Source organism: Cervus elaphus, chromosome 7 (assembly GCF_910594005.1).
Source record: "Cervus elaphus chromosome 7, mCerEla1.1, whole genome shotgun sequence".
In the NCBI taxonomy this organism is placed as follows: Eukaryota; Metazoa; Chordata; class Mammalia; order Artiodactyla; family Cervidae; genus Cervus; species Cervus elaphus.
Genome location: NC_057821.1, coordinates 9,828,982 through 9,844,820, shown reverse-complemented (window position 1 = coordinate 9,844,820; position 15,839 = coordinate 9,828,982). Strand labels below are relative to the sequence as shown.

The following is a 15,839-nucleotide window of genomic DNA, read 5'->3' as shown; positions in this document are numbered from 1 at the left end:
TCAATCCAAGTTCTGGATCACCACACCCTGATCCTCTCTTCATAGCGCCCAGCACGTAACAGAGGCATTTGTTGCCTGGTGGATCGGAGTATGTCTCTGCCCCCATTCCTGCCCCATCACCTGACCCAGGACCAGGTGCTCAGAGCCTTACTGCTGAATGAAATTCAGTGAACTCAAGGATCCGCTGTCATCTGAGAAATCTTCTCTAAGTGTCAGAGGGTATTATTATTCGTCCTCCTTCCTGACTCACTAAACTCTCATCTCCTCTGCTTACCATGAGGTTGCTGTTTATTCCTGGAACGTTTATTAAGTACCCCAGTCACGTGGGAGACACTGTGCTAACTGCTGGAGAGGATGCAGAGAGGAGCAAGGCATGGCCCCTGCCCCCGAGAAGGCTGCATCCAGGGATGGAGACACCATGGGAACAAGGGTTAGCGGGGGGGTGCTTTGGGGTCCCTCCACATCCTCGTCTCACTCCATATCCTCTCTAGGTGATCTCAGAACCTCATAGGGTCTTAGATGTTTCCCTGACCTAATCTAACCCAGCTCTCTCTCACAGGACAAATTCTGAGTGCTTTATCTAAAATAATCCTGGATTTTTTTCACCAATGTGTCTCACAGGCACAAATGCAACAAAATCTAAAACTGAATCCACCTCTCATAAACAACTTAGTGAGATTTCAGATAAAAATTGCTTATTGAGAAAATGATGCTGAGAGACCAGCTAACCCTTTGGAGGGAAAATTTTTATATCAAAAGACATGCTGAGAAAATAAAATACACAGGTGGTGGTGCTCAGTCGGGTCTGACTCTGTGACCCCCACGGACTGTAGCCCACTGCTCCTCTGTCCATGGGATTTCCCAGGCAAGAATACCGGAGTGGGTTGCCGTTTCCTTCTCCAGGGGATCTTCCTGACCCAGGGATTGAACCCGCATCTCCTGCTTTGGCAGGCATATTTGAAACCATTCACCTCAGACTGAGACTTGAATACAGACAAAACCCACAGTCTTCCAACGGAGATCACACCTGGTTTCAGGACCTAATGAAACTCAGATTCTTGATGTCTCATCTCAGGAAGAATTCAGTGAAAGACAAAGTGACAGGTAAGAAGTGGATTTATTCAGAGAGAAACACACTCCAGAGTGTGGGCCATCTCAGAGGGTGAGTGCAGCCTCAAAATGTGGTGTGGCTAGCCTTTATGGGTTGGGTAATTTCATAGGCTAATGAGTAGCAGGTTTATTTCAACTATTTTGGGGAAGAGGCAGATTATTTCCAGGAAGCAGGTCACTGCCCACCTTTTGATCTTTAATGGTCGGCCTTGGACAGAGGAGTTGGGTGGGTTACAGTCCATGGGGTTGCAAGAGTTGGACACAACTTAGCAACTAAACCACAACCTTAGAACTGTAAGGGAGCCTCTGGGTGTCCTTTAGCTTGCTGATATGTTACAATATGTGCCTTGGTAGTTCAGAGAGTAAAGAATCTGCCTGCAATGCAGGAGACCTGGGTTCAATCCCTGAGTTGGGAAGATCTCCTGGAGAATGAAAAGGCAACCCATTTCAGTATTCTTGCTTAGGGACAGAGGAGCCTGGTGGGCTGCAGTCCATGGGATCATTAAGATTCAGACACGACTGAGCAGTAACACTTTAACTATGTTACAATGAGCGTATACTGAAGATCAAAGTTTAGTTGAAGTTGACTTGTCTGCCATCTTGGAAAGGGCAATGCCAAGAAATGTTCAAACTACCATACAACTGTGCTCATTTCACCTGCTAGCAAGGTAATGCTCAAAATTCTTCAAGCTAGCCATCAACAGTATGTGAAACGAGAACTTCTAGATGTAAAAACTAGATTTAGAAAAGGTTGAAGAACCAAAGTTGAAATTGCCAACATCCGTTGGATCATATAAAATGCAAGATAATTCCAGAAAAAGATCTACTTCTGCTTCATTGACTATGCTACAGCCTTTGACTGTGTTGGTCACAACAAACTGTGGAAAATTCTTCAAGAGATGGAAATACCAGACCACCTTACCTGTCTCCTGAGAAATCCCTATGCAGGCCAAGAGGCAACAGTTACAACCAAACTTGGGGTAACAGACTGGTTCAAAATTGGGAAAAGAGTACATCAAGGCTGTATATTGTCACCCTGCTTATTTAACTTAAATGCAGAGTACATCATGAGAGACGCTGGGCTGGAGGAAGCACAAGCTGGAATCAAGATTGCCAGGAGAAATATCAATAACCTCAGATATGCAGATGCCACCACCCTAATGGCAGAAAGTGAAGAGGAACTAAAGAGCCTCTTGATGAAGGTGAAAGAGTAAAGTGAAAAAGTTGACTTAAAACTCAACATTCAAAAAATGAAGACCATGGCATCCAGTCCCATCACTTCGTGACAAATAGATGGGGGAAAAATGGAAACAGTGGCAGACTTTATTTTCTTGGGCTCCAAAATCACTGCAGATATTGACTGCAGCCATGAAATTAAAAGACACTCGCTCCTTGGGAAAAACGCTATCACCAACCTAGACAGTGTATTAAAAAGCAAAGACATCACTTTGCTGACAAAGGTCCATCTAGTCAAAGCTATGGTTTTTCCAGTAATCATGTATGGATGTGAGAGCTGGACCATAAAGAAGGCTGAGAGCTGAAGAATTGATGCTTTCGAATTGATGCTTTAGAGAAGACTGTAAAGAATCCTTTGGACAGCAAGGAAATCAAACCAGTCAATCCTAAATGAAATCAGCCCTGAATATTCACTGGAAGGACTGATGCTGAAGATGAAGCTCCAAAACTTTGGCCACCTGATGTGAAGAGCTGACTCATTGGAAAAGACTGATTCTGAGAAAGATTGAGGACAGGAGAAGGGGTGACAGAGGGTGGATGGCATCACTGACTCAATGGACGTGAGTTTGAGCAAACTCTGGGAGATAGTGAAGGACAGGGAAGACTGGCATGTTGCAGTCCATGAGGTCACAAAGAGCTGGACATGACTTGGACTTCGCTGGTGGCTCAGACGGTAAAATGGCTGCCTACAATGCAGAAGACCGGGGTTTGATCCCCGGGTCGGGAAGATCCCCTGGAGAAGGAAATGGCAACCCATTCCAGTGTTCTTGCCTGGAAAATCCCATGGACGGAGGATCCTGTTAGGCTACAGTCCATGGGGCTGCAAAGGGACGGACGTGATTGAACAACTTCACTTAGCAACTGAACAGCAGTAAAGACTTTTAAATGAACTGGGAGTCCTTGGAGGATTTTAAGTCGAGGAATGACCTGATCTGATGTAGTAGCAGCATCACTCTAGCTCTGGTAAGAGAAGAGACCTGTGAGGCTGTATTTCAGTAAAATGCATTCCAGTGCTGCTGCTGGGAAGTGAGCCATCACCCGTCTCCTCCTGCTGGCTGGTTACAACATCTTCTCTTTATCTCTGATGTTCTGCATCTTCATTATGACATGTTTAGGCATGGATCTGTTTTTATTTATCCAACATGGGATTTGAAGACAGCAGTACATCTGAAGTGTGCTGTTTTCCAAAAATTCTGGAGGATTAAGACAGGGTCTCTTTCCCATGTTCTCTATCATTTCCTTACGTGATTACACATAGACATACATTAGACTTTCCCTCTTGATCCTTCCCACCTCAAATCCTTTCTTTCAACTATTCCATCTCCTTTATTTTTTCCCATTTTATATTTTTTATTTTATTAAAAAAATTGTATTGGGAATTCCTTGGTGGTTCAGGTGGTCAAGATTCTACTGCAGGGGCACTGGTTTGATCCCTGGTCAAGGAACTAAGAGTCCTCATGCCTTGCCCCATGACCCCCCAAATTTTACTGAAACATAGTTGATTTAAAATATCGTGTCAGTTTCAAGGGCACAGAAGTGATTCAGTTATATGTTCTTTTCCAGATTCTTTTCCTTTATAGGTTATTACATAATACTGAGTAGAGTTTCCTGTGCCATATACAGTAGGTCCTTGCTGTTTACCTATTTTATACATAGTAGTGTGTATATGTTAACTCCAGACTCCTAATTTATCCATGCCTGCCCTCACTTATTCTGTCTCTTTTAATCTCTGGACTACATGGTGAATGCTTTTTGCTTTTGTTCTTGTTTTACTTCTGTCTTCTATTTCATGATTTTTCTATTCAAGTGTATCAAATCTGTTGTTTATTTTTTAAAATTAACTTTCAAATCTCAATCATTTTAGTTTTTATTGCTAGGAATTCTATGGTATTCTTTTCCAAATCTGCTTGACCAGTCCTTAGATTATGTTGTTCTTTGTCCAAATGTTCAAGATATTAAAAAATATATATCTGTAAACATGTTTGAATCTTATTTTTTTAAAATTGTGATAAAATATACATAACATTGGAAAAGGAAATGACAACCCATTCCAGTATTCTTGCCTGAGAAATCCTATGGACAGAGGAGCCTGGTGGGCTACAGTCCATGGGGTTGAAAGCACTGGACACAACTTAGCAACTAAACCAACATCACCAAGATACATAACATAAAATTTACTATGTTAACCATTTTAAGTATACAATTCAGTAGTGTTAAGTAATTCACATTGTTGTTCAACCAATCTCCAGAATTCTTTCCATCTTGCAAATTTATTTTTATTTTTTTTTGCAAATTTATTTTTAAACTGTGAGAGGACAGAAACACTTGAAAAAACTATAGGTGAATATTTATATTATGTACCAGAGCCTGAAACTGTAACAATTTGAATAGAAAAGTGTGAAACTTCTTTAAAATACCATGGAAACTGAGACAAACTAAAAAAACTGGGAGAAGTTCTTGAAAAATATGTGAGAAAGGGTTAATAGCTTTAATACATAGAGAATAATTTCAAATCAGTAAGAAAATGTTAATAACTGCTGACCAGAATGTAACTGATAATGCCTTCCCGAAGTCAATGTGGCATGTGTCAAAAACCTAAAAGTGTGTGCTAACATTATAACTCAACAATTACACTGCCAGGGCTTTGTCCTAAAGAAACTATCTGAAAAGTGTGCAGATAAGAATTTGTACAAGTATGACTTTGTTCTCCTGTATTTTTGTTTAAAACAACAACAACAAAAACTAAAAAATAAAAAAAAAAAAGTTGATTCCAATGGTAGTGTATTAAGAAGACCACATAAATCCTTCAATGTTATAACTAATAATGCCGCACACTTATCTGCACTCTATGATTGATATATCCAATCATAGAGTGTTGATTAAATAATACATTAGTGGACTACCACCTAGTCATTAAAATTGTAGGTATTAATTACGTCGACGAGAGATTCATGATATAGCTGTAAACGAAAAAAAAAACAAACAGGTTTCCAAACACCATACCACAACATACGTACAAATCATCCCATTTTGGTTAAAAAATACATTTCCTATTACCCACGTTTGATCCCTGGATCCGGAAAATGCCCTGGAGAAGGGAATGACAACCCGCTCCCGTGTTCTTGCCTGGAGAACCCCACGGACAGAGGAGCCTGGCGGGCTACACAGCCCATGCGGTCGCAAAGAGCCGGACTCGACTGAGCTGGGCAACTAACACTTTTCTTTTACTTCATACCAAAACGTTAATAGCGACTCATCGGTTGATGGAATTCTATTTTTTGGTTGCTGTTCAGTCGCTAAGTCGAGTCAGACTCTCTGCGACTCCATGGACTGTCTTTTTTATTCTTTCATTATTGGTACTGCCGTCACTGTTATTTTGTAGGCAGGGTATCTCCTTTTCCCTGCTCAAAGAGCATATATTCCTTACATAATAATAAGTTAAGTTAACCGGCGGGAAACGGAGAAAATAAACGTAGCGTGGACCGGCCAGGCATGAAGGTGATCATTTCTTGATAAGGCACGCCGGCTCCCACTCCCGCGCTTCCTCAAGCCGGCCGGGGTTCGCGGCCGCCCATGTCTGAGGCACCGCCGGGGCCGCCCGTCGCTCAGGCACCGCCGAGGCCGCCTCAGGCAGCTCGCGGGTCCTGACAGGGGGCGGGGCCCGGCAGCCCGGAAGAGGCCCCGCGCCGCGCACGCCCCTTCCTTTCCAGCGCCGGCCCCGGACACAGCAGCCGTCGCGGTGAGTTCCTCCGGTGCCGTGGTGCCATCGGCCCCCATCCTGGCCCTGTCTCCGCTGCCGCCGTCGTGCCTTGCCGGGTTTAGGGTGGCGGGGGCCCTCTCCGGCTCCCCGCACTTCCATTTCCGAGCAGGCAGGGCCCAGAAGCGCATTTCTTGAGAGGGGGGGGCATGCGGAGAGCAGTGGGGCCCTGATAGGCGAAGATTGGTGTCCGAATGGAGGAGGGGAAGATGAAGCCCTAGCGTGGCGGGAACCGTCCGGGCGAGACTGGGGAGACTACGTCCCTTCCGCACGCTTTTTTGTTTTTTTTCGGGTCAGCACCCTCACTCGGAGCTGCCTCCCTACTCGGCCATGGAGCTCTGGTTTAGGAGTAAAGATGTGGGCTGTGGGAGCCTCAGCCTTTTGCTTTGGGGTCAGAGGCCCGTCGACAGGCTTTCTTCTGGCCCCTTCTCCCTCGCCAGAAGGCACCGCCGCGCGCGTTCCGCATTAGGTACAGTTGCTGATGCGCCTCAAACAGTCGGGGTGTAGGGTCTGAGGGGCTTCCCTGACAGCTCAGTTGGTAAATAATCCGCCTGCAATGCAGGAGACCGCGGTTCGATTCCTGGGTCGGGAAGATCCGCTGGAGAAGGGATAGGCGACCCACTCCAGTATTCTTGGGCTTCCCTGGTGGCTCAGCTGGCAAAGATTCCGCCTGCAATGCGGGAGACCTGGGTTGGGAAGATCCCCTGGAGAAGGGAAAGGCTACCCACTCCAGTATTTGGCCTGGAGAGTTCCATGGACTGTATAGTCCATGGGTTCTCAAAGAGTCGGACAGGACTGAGTGACTTTCACTGTAAGGGTCTGACCCCCGCCCGGTTTATACTTGCGTTGTGAAAGTGACAATCTGGGGCGGGAATGTCCCCCTAGTCCCACCCTCGTTTTATCTTAACGTCCTGGCAACTCCTCACATGTTTTTGAGGGTGGAGGAGGGAACTAGTGATTGTTGGGCTTAAGTTTGCAGGGGTTTAAATTCCTGTTCCCTGCATGTTTTTCGGTATGTTTGAGACTTGTACCCGTTGGTGACTCTTTGTGTGTTCAGTCTTCGGGGGTGATGAACTGGATTATGGCCTCTGGCCACAGTGCTCAGAAGTACTCTTGCTGATTTCTTCCTTCTTGCAGATGTTGATGCCCAAAAAGAACCGGATTGCCATTTATGAACTCCTTTTTAAGGAGGGGGTGATGGTGGCCAAGAAGGATGTCCACATGCCCAAGCACCCGGAGCTGGCAGACAAGAATGTGCCCAATCTTCATGTCATGAAAGCCATGCAGGTAGCCGGGGCGCTGCTGGAGTGGGGTGCAGTTAGAGGGGGGCTTTTCCACTGGTGTTCAAGGCAAATTCCAAGGCGAGGTCAGGACTCCCAATGCTGCTTGCTACCTTAAAGGGCCGTAAGGCAGATAGACCGTGGAAGCTTGTCTGCTGTGCGGTTTAGCTTCCCATTTGCACTGCCTTCCTAGCTTCAAGCCTCTAGTTCTGTCTTAACAGTGGTTTTCCGTCTTATAGTCTCTCAAGTCACGAGGCTACGTGAAGGAACAGTTTGCCTGGAGACACTTCTACTGGTACCTCACCAACGAGGGCATCCAGTATCTCCGCGATTACCTCCACCTGCCCCCTGAGATTGTGCCCGCCACCCTGCGCCGCAGCCGTCCGGAGACTGGCCGGCCACGGCCCAAAGGTATAGTGCTCACATAATGTCTGCAAGGGCATCCTCTGAAGTTCTTTCTGCGGGGAGAGATGAAATGGTGAGGTTTTGTGTGAGCAAGGAGGTGGTCTTCTTAATACACTACCATTGGAATCAACTTTTTTTTTTTAGTTGGAGTTTTTTTGTTGTTTTTTTTTTTTTTAAACAAAAATACAGGAGAACAAAGTCATACTTGTACAGATTCTTAAAGATGACCTTAGCAGGAAGACTGCTTTGAAATTTGGCACGAATCATGCCACTGTTCTCCATGAGCGCAGGTTGTCTTTTCCCAGGTAACTCTGGTCTTGTTGGCTTTTTCTCCAGGAGTTGGTGTCGTTCTTTGCTTTGTACACATAAGCACATCTCTTGCCTGGATAGAATTCAATTTCATCTCAAGCATATACACCTTCAGTTTTCAGGCGAGCTGTGTGCTCCCTCTGGTTTTGTAGATGCTGCTTATAACCAGCAAAAATGGCCTTGGACCACAGACTTGTAGACGTATCTGTCATCTTAGAAGTCCCTGTTTGCAGCAGGCCCCTCTTGTTTGCTCTCGAAGTTCAGCTGCATGAGCTCCACAGGATCCAGGATGGGTGAAAGAGTGAAATCAGCTTTTGGGGTACTCTGGCATGCAAGATCTAAGTCAAGTCCTAGAACCTTGAATGGAATTGAACACAGGTCTTCAGGCCATCCATCCCAAGAAGTGGTATTCAACACAGGCCAGATACATGTGGTAGGGTGTTGAGAGTTCAAATTCAAGTAGACCAAGGTGTTTATTCCCCAAGAAGTCCAGAGCAAAGCTGTTTACCACATGTGAAATGAAAAGAGTTTCTTGGTAATGGGAGGAAAATAATAAAAAGCCAAATAGGACAGAATGGATGTAGAGAGAGTGTGTATGTATATATACATATATATCTGTATATATACACACACATGTATACACAAATAGCACTGTGAAAGGAGCCTGTTTCCAGGGAGTTACCTTCTGACTTGAGATCATTGCTGGCTCACAATTGGCATTTATCAAGTCTATGGTTCCCTTATTTTCTTTAAAAAAAAAAAAAAAAAGACCACCCTGTACCAGAGGAGCAGTTTATGAGTTTGAGTAATGAAATGCAGAGATCACTAAAAACATGATCATCAGACTTTCTAGGTTCCCTGGAAAGACGTCATGGAGCTCAGGAATTTGTATTCTTAATGAAAACTCACGAGGGTATTCTACTAGTTAGTTAGGATTACATATGTTTAGAGCAAAGCTTCTTCATTGCACCTTGGAATCAGTCTTTTATTTAAAGAATCATATAAACGCTATAGATAATTTTGTGGAGTAACAAGGTAGAATGCTAGATTAACCTTCCAGTGTTAGAATGTTAAGGTAGCTTTTAAAATCTGCCTTAATACATACGTTTCACAGCCTAGTGAGGTATAAGGCAAAGCCTGAGCAGAATGAAAGGATTCTTGATAGCTTCTATTTATATACTTACATTGGAGGTAAGGCTTGCCGCTTATGGTGACTCCTTTCCTGTTTGCACTAAAAATTTTCCATTTCAGAGATGGGTCAAGTTCAAAATTTTGGCTATTCAAATGTTTATAGAAATGACTGGGTTTCTTTATTTGCCAGATATTTGGGAAATCTATGTTGAGAAATAAAATAGAAGAAAGCAGACCTTTTGCAGGTGTGGTGGTGGTGTAGTTGCTAAGTCATGTCTAACTCTTGCAACCCCAATGGACTAGCCTGCCAGGCTCCTCTGTCCATGGGATTCTCCAGGCAAGAATACTGGAGTGGGTTGCCATGTATAACATTTTAATAGGATGTGCATTTTCCTAGGTCTTTGAGGGGTCAGAATGTCAGTGATGGCAGGTATCTAGCTGACAGTTCTGGGTGTAGGAGTTCCTGTCCCATTAACGTGTCATAACCAAGTTTTTGCAAAGCGAAATTGGAGAGCAGTTTTTAATTTTGCTGGCCTGAAAGGAACAGAGTTGCCATGTTGTCCTGTGTTCATACTGTGGTTTAATCTGTGCAGGTCTGGAGGGAGAGCGACCTGCAAGACTCACGCGAGGGGAAGCCGACAGAGACACCTACAGACGAAGTGCCGTGCCCCGTGAGTATCAGCGTGTGGATCTGGTGTTGGGGTGGAGTCTGGGTATTCTCCCCTGCCTGGGGCTCGGCCCTTGAAGATGCCAAGGTGACCCAGTGAAGATCCTTGGGTTCATCTCAGATCATTCCATCTGGAGTCCATTGTGTATCTTGCCTTCTGCAGGGGTGGGAGTTAGAAGGGACACTCTGAGCTGGGGACACAAAACACTTTAAAGACCTTTAACTAGAACAAAACTGAAAACTTTCAGGAATGCAACATGCTTTTCTTTGTTGTGTGTTCCTGTGTTGTAAGTTACTCGAGGGCAGGGCCCACTTACATCACATTTGTTTCTTTTTATTGCAAAAATAATGCAAAATCTTGTTTTTAAATAGCAGATATTTGCATTGATGGGAACCACAGATGTCTGTTCATTCAATAGATAACATTGAGTGCCTATGGTTTATGCCAGACGTGATTCTAGGAGCTAAGGGGTAGTAATGTACATAAAAAGATAAGATGCTTTTCTCGTTGAGCTTGCATTTTGGTACTAGGAGAGAATAAGCAAAAATAAAGGGTATAATCATGTTCATGATGGGTGCCACAGGGGAAAATTAAAGCAGGGGAGTAAGTATAGAAATTTCCAGTAGGTTTTGCAGGGAAAGTCCTGTCAAAGTGAAATAGAAGCAAACATCTGGAGGTAGGGAGGCTACTGGGGGAAGGTGTCTGGCTTGTCTAAACAGAATATGGCAGGAGTGTTAGAGGAGGATGTCTTGTAGCTGTGGGCCATGGTAGGACTTGAGGTTTTACTCGGAAATAAGATGGGGAGCCATTCGGCTTGTCTTTTTTGTTTGTTTGTTTTTATTCAGCTTGTTAGAGACTGTCCTTGTTGCAGAAATAGTAATTTGTGATATAAAGGCAATGTATAAAAGGGAATTTATACTTTTACTACTCCTGCTTGGTGGCTCAGATGGTAAAGAATCTGCTTGGAATGTAGGAGACCTGGAGAAGGAAATGACAGCCAACTCCAGTATTCTTGCCTGGAGAATTCCATGGACAGAGGAGCCTGGCAGGCTACAGTCTGTGGGGTCGCAGAGAGTCAGACACAACTGAATGACTCACTTCACTTCACTCTTTCCTCCTCCTCGTGGTACCTGATTCTTCAGATGTGAAATACTGATAGAAGTGAGCACTTTAACTAAATACTTCTAAGAAAGAATTCCTCCAGCAGACAGGCTGTCGGTTCAGAAAAAGTTCGTGTTTGCTCTTTTTAGAAGTCAGGGTACACTGGAAATGGGTCAGAGGATGTGACAGTTGGTCCTGAAGTTGAGGGTGGGGAAGTGAGCATTTCAGGGAGAGATGGGCATGATCAAGGTATGAAGATGGGAAGATACAGTGGCTTGCTGATTGGGGGTGCTGCTGAGTAGGCAGCAGCCTGTAGTGGGTGTGGTCGGACTTGGGCCAAAGGTAGGGTTGATTTGAGCAGAATTTACTGATTTAGCGCGACCAGTACTACCACCCTGCTCCTCAAATGTGAATTGTAAAATTTCCTAGTCGTCACACTTAAATAGAAAGTTTATGTGGATATTATTTTTTTTTAATTCCAGTATATTTTAAAATGTTATCTTAATTTTTAAAATTATTTATTTATGGCTGTGCTGGGTCTTCATTGCTGTGTGGACGTGTCTCTAGTTGCAGCTACTCCAGTAGCTCTCCAGTCATCGTGTGCTGGCTTCTCATTGCAGTGGCTTCTCATTGTGGAACATGGGCTCTTGGGCACAGGCTCAGTAGTTGTGGCGCTAAGTTCTGAGGCATGTGGGATCTTCCCGGATTAGGGATTGAACCCATGTCTCCTGCATTGGCAGGTGGATTCTCTACCAGCCACCAGGAAAGCCCTGAACTGTTATTTAATATGTACATTAGTGAGATACTTTGCATTCTCTTAAGTCTTGAAGTCTCATGGGTGTTTTGCACACATCTCTGTTTGGACTGGTGGCTGCTGTTGAGGGCAGAGCAATACTAGGTCTTTCATCTTGTTTGTCACTTTCCCTTGGTGATAATAGAGTTGCTTTTTGTTTCTGTCGGCCCTTTGCCTCTTAGTTCTCCCTCCACTGAGCTCCTTCTGTGAGCTGGGTGCTGGTCTGAAGCATGGAAGTAACTCAGTGATAGGAAGTATATATAGAAAGGGCACATAGTCCAGACTTTGTGGTCAAGGTGGCCTTCCTGGAGGAGGCAATAGTCTGGGCTATGAGTTGAGAAAGATGTCTTGCTCAGGAAAAGGTGGGAGCAAAGGTGGCTCAGAAGATGTTTCCCCACTGCAGGGTGTAATTTGCTCGCACTTCATCCTTTGCTGACATGACTTTTCTTGCAAGATGGGCTTGGGTGATTTGTCTGCCCTTGTTCTGTAGTAGATCAGACCATATGACGAATCTAAATCTGTTTTTCATTCCAGCTGGTGCCGACAAGAAAGCCGAGGCTGGGGCTGGGTCAGCAACTGAGTTCCAGTTTGTAAGTGTCCCCTTTTTGGATCTGTGTATTCAGGGATGTCCCAACCACAAATTCCAAACAGGTTTTTACATTCAGGCTGTTTTTACACAGCCTGCAGACTTCTGTAAAGAAAGAAATTACTGAAACAAGTCTCACAAATCACCACTCCATGAGGAACAGTGGTAGTTTCTAGTTCGGTAATGGTCAGCATTACCCACTGGGTTAGTTTCGTGAACAAAGCTGAGAATTGGACACTGGAGATTGAGCAGGCTGTAGATCCCAGATGCTGTGATCTTCAGCAGGTGCCTGTTTGCCCATCTGTAAAATAGAGCTGGTGGTCATACCTATCTCAAGCTAATTGTGAGATTAATTAATCCAAGTGAAGTGTTCTGCCCTGACATGCTGTATCACTGTCAGGACAGCTGCTGCCCCTGAGCAGCTCTTGTCGGGACATGATCATTCTCTGCGGTCTCCTTTGTGAAAGGAGTATATGGCAGACACAGGAGCGTGTCCTGTTGCTAGGTGCTTCCGTGTGTGTGTATGGAAGTGTATCCTGTTCCGTGGGTGTCCTTACTCCCAGTTTACGAAGGTGACCCCAGAGTCGAAGAGGCAGGGCTGGATCCCCTGAGCCCTTACATCTGGGAGCCTCTCCAGTGATGATGAGGCCTGGAGCCCGGCACACCACTGATGCTGATACGTACTTTCTCTTGCAGAGAGGCGGATTTGGTCGTGGACGTGGTCAGCCACCTCAGTAAAGTTGTAAGAGGTTGTTTTGTGTTGAATAAACCTGTAAAGAGAAGAAACTAACCCTGCGTGCCCTGTTTTGTTTGCATTATGTAGCCTAAACAGGAATGGTGCAGGTTTAAGGGTTAGAGTGTAAGTGGGGCAGGACCGGGTTGGTTTGGGGAGTTGTCGTTTTCCAGGGTGACATCACTTGTTGCCGTGCGAGCTGCAGTGCTTGGCTCTGACCCGGGCACTTGCTCCCTGTAGAGTCCTGTCCCGTGTGGTCACCATTGTGGGAGGCTGTGGGAAAGTTGAGTGTCCAGACCGATGGCGCTGGCTCGGCTCTGTCTGCTGGGAAAGCTGCTGTTCAGTTGGTGCTGGAATTACTAATCTTCAAAGCTCGGGGTTTATAAGAAACAGAAAAACACACAAAAGCATCCCAAAGGGACTGCCCAGCAATCTGAAGGCCCCTTACCCCACCCTGGGATTTTTTATCTCTGTATAATCAGAAAAATAACAGACAACTGGAGTTCTTGCTGTCCCAAGGCTCCTGCAAAACAGGAAATGCACTGTTTTCCTGAAGTTTGGTGGTGGTGACCTAGCATAAGACAACATGAGTGAATGGTGTTTATTCTTGGTGAGGCCAGATGTCACCTTTTCCCGTTTTGACCACACTGCCTGGCTTGCAGGAAATTCATTCCCCCACCAGGGAATGAACCCGCGCCTAGGGCAATGAAAGTGCAGCGTCCTCTGACCACAGAGTGCCATCTTGTAACCAGAGAGGATTGATGGGACAATTGCTGTGGTCCCGCACGACAAGCACCGTATGCCTGGCACAGTGCCAGGAAGCAAGTCTTGAAGGTGCAGCCCCTTCAGAGCCCAGGGGCATAGGCTTGCAGGCAAGTTTGTTGGGTGAGATGCCAACTTCGGTTTGCAGATCAAATGACTGCTGATGGTTATAATCGGCACTTCCTGCACAGGGGTCCGCTTTTGAGGAGCAACTCTGAGTCAGCCAGCAGGCCCACCAAGGTAAGGAAAGACTAGCTAGAAGTGGCTTTTAAGGGATATGGGAACTTGGGGATCATTTGTGGGGTACTGTAGCTTTATATGGAGAGGGAGAGTAATAACCAGGTGAAACTGGTAGCAGAAATTCTAAACTGCCTAAGTGGTTTTGCGCTGGTAACCACAAAACCATACTGGTTCACCTATTGGCTGAAGCTCCAATACTTAGGCCACCTGATGCCAAGAACTGACTCATCAGAAAAGACCCTGATGCTGTGAAAGACTGAAGGCAGGAGAAGGGGACAACAGGATGAGATGGTTGGATGGCATCACTGACCCGATGGACAGGGAAGCCTGGCGTGCTGCATTCCATGGGGTTGCAAAGAGTTGGACACAACTGAGCGACATGAACTGAACTAAAAACCACCACCTACTTCAGTCTGGACAGGCTGTTGTAATTTAGACCACAAGGTGGCAGCCGACAGCAACCCTGAGTGTGCACTTGGTCCTGGGAGGTGAACTTTGTATTCTGAACCACCAATGAGTAGAAGCTTGCCTTGGCAGAGAGGCAGTGTTGGGGGAAGCTGTTTCAGAGCAGCCTTGGCTGCCTTGCCAAAGATTGCTCTTTATCCAATTTTTCTGCTGGCTCGAGCGATGTCAAGTGGTTGCCTGTGTTCACACGCCTTGTGATTGTTTAACCTGGATTCTGCTGTGAAATGTTAGCTCTCAGCTTTACTATTTCCCACCGAGGCCAGCAAGGGAGCAGATGGGTTTCCTCTATAGCCTTGGTGATTTTCTGGCCTAAAATGTCACTTTCTCAGCTAGGGCTCTTTGCCAACCCTTTCCCTCGTGATTTAAATTCATTCCAGAATGTGTTCTCCAGGATCACCCATGCACTCTGGGAAAACCCGAGGCATCTACAGGGTAGAGTCAGAGACTACAGATAAAAATATACAGTTGGAGGTGGTTCTTGCTGCCTGCCAATCTCCCTCCCTCCCCCTATGTTGGGAAATTGAATGACCCCTGCCTATCAGTAATCACTGATTAGCTGCTTGGGGATCGATGCTGATAGGTGCTCTGGGAAGGCTTGAAATTTTCCTTTAAGGACCTCACTGTTCAGTTAGGAAAGCAAAACCAAAGCTCTACATCGAGACCATAATAGCAAATACTCTATTGGTGGCAGATCGTTAGTCCAGACTGAAGGGAAATGGGAGGGCAGAGGCAGTGGTGGGTGAGGGGGCTGGTGGTGAGACCAATCAGGATTGGAGAACAAATAAGTTTGGGAAAAACAAATACTTGCCTGAAGATCACTTGAGGTGGATGGAGTACAAAGGGCGCAGGCCCCCTGGGCACATCCATCACTGGTGGAAGCTGTGGAGAAGATTGAGCCTTTCTTCCAGGGTTGGTTTTGAGGCCCATGAAAGCCTGGCACCTGCCCACCAGCCCCATATTTGGCTCACCAGCTAATCCCCACCACCGCTACCACCAAAACAGGCTCCAGAGGATTTTTAAGGGATTTTTGAAGCTGACAGCTGAAGGCACATTTTCCTAATACAAACTTCCCTATATGGACACAAATCCCCTTTCCCTGAAAACTACAGTCCCCTTACAGGGAGTGCCAATAACAGCTTTAAGCGTCTGTGTTTCTCTAGAACTCCAGACTTTGGTTTGATTAAGAAATAGACCTTCGAGAAGCAGCTGCCACATACCTATGTTAGATGCTGGGAGATGAAGATGTTTTTGAGAAGGATACAT

At 45.5% G+C, this 15,839-nt stretch overlaps 1 protein-coding gene across 1 annotated transcript; it reads left to right on the top strand.

The window, feature by feature from the left end:
- Window positions 1-5,983: 5,983 nt before the first annotated feature.
- RPS10 (ribosomal protein S10) lies at window positions 5,984-13,166 on the top strand. Its single transcript, XM_043907210.1, has 6 exons — window positions 5,984-6,085; window positions 7,241-7,390; window positions 7,623-7,794; window positions 9,822-9,899; window positions 12,325-12,380; window positions 13,073-13,166. The coding sequence occupies exons 2-6, from the start codon at window positions 7,241-7,243 to the stop codon at window positions 13,112-13,114; spliced, it is 498 nt and encodes a 165-aa protein (XP_043763145.1). The 5' UTR covers window positions 5,984-6,085; the 3' UTR covers window positions 13,115-13,166.
- The last annotated feature ends 2,673 nt before the right edge of the window (window positions 13,167-15,839 follow it).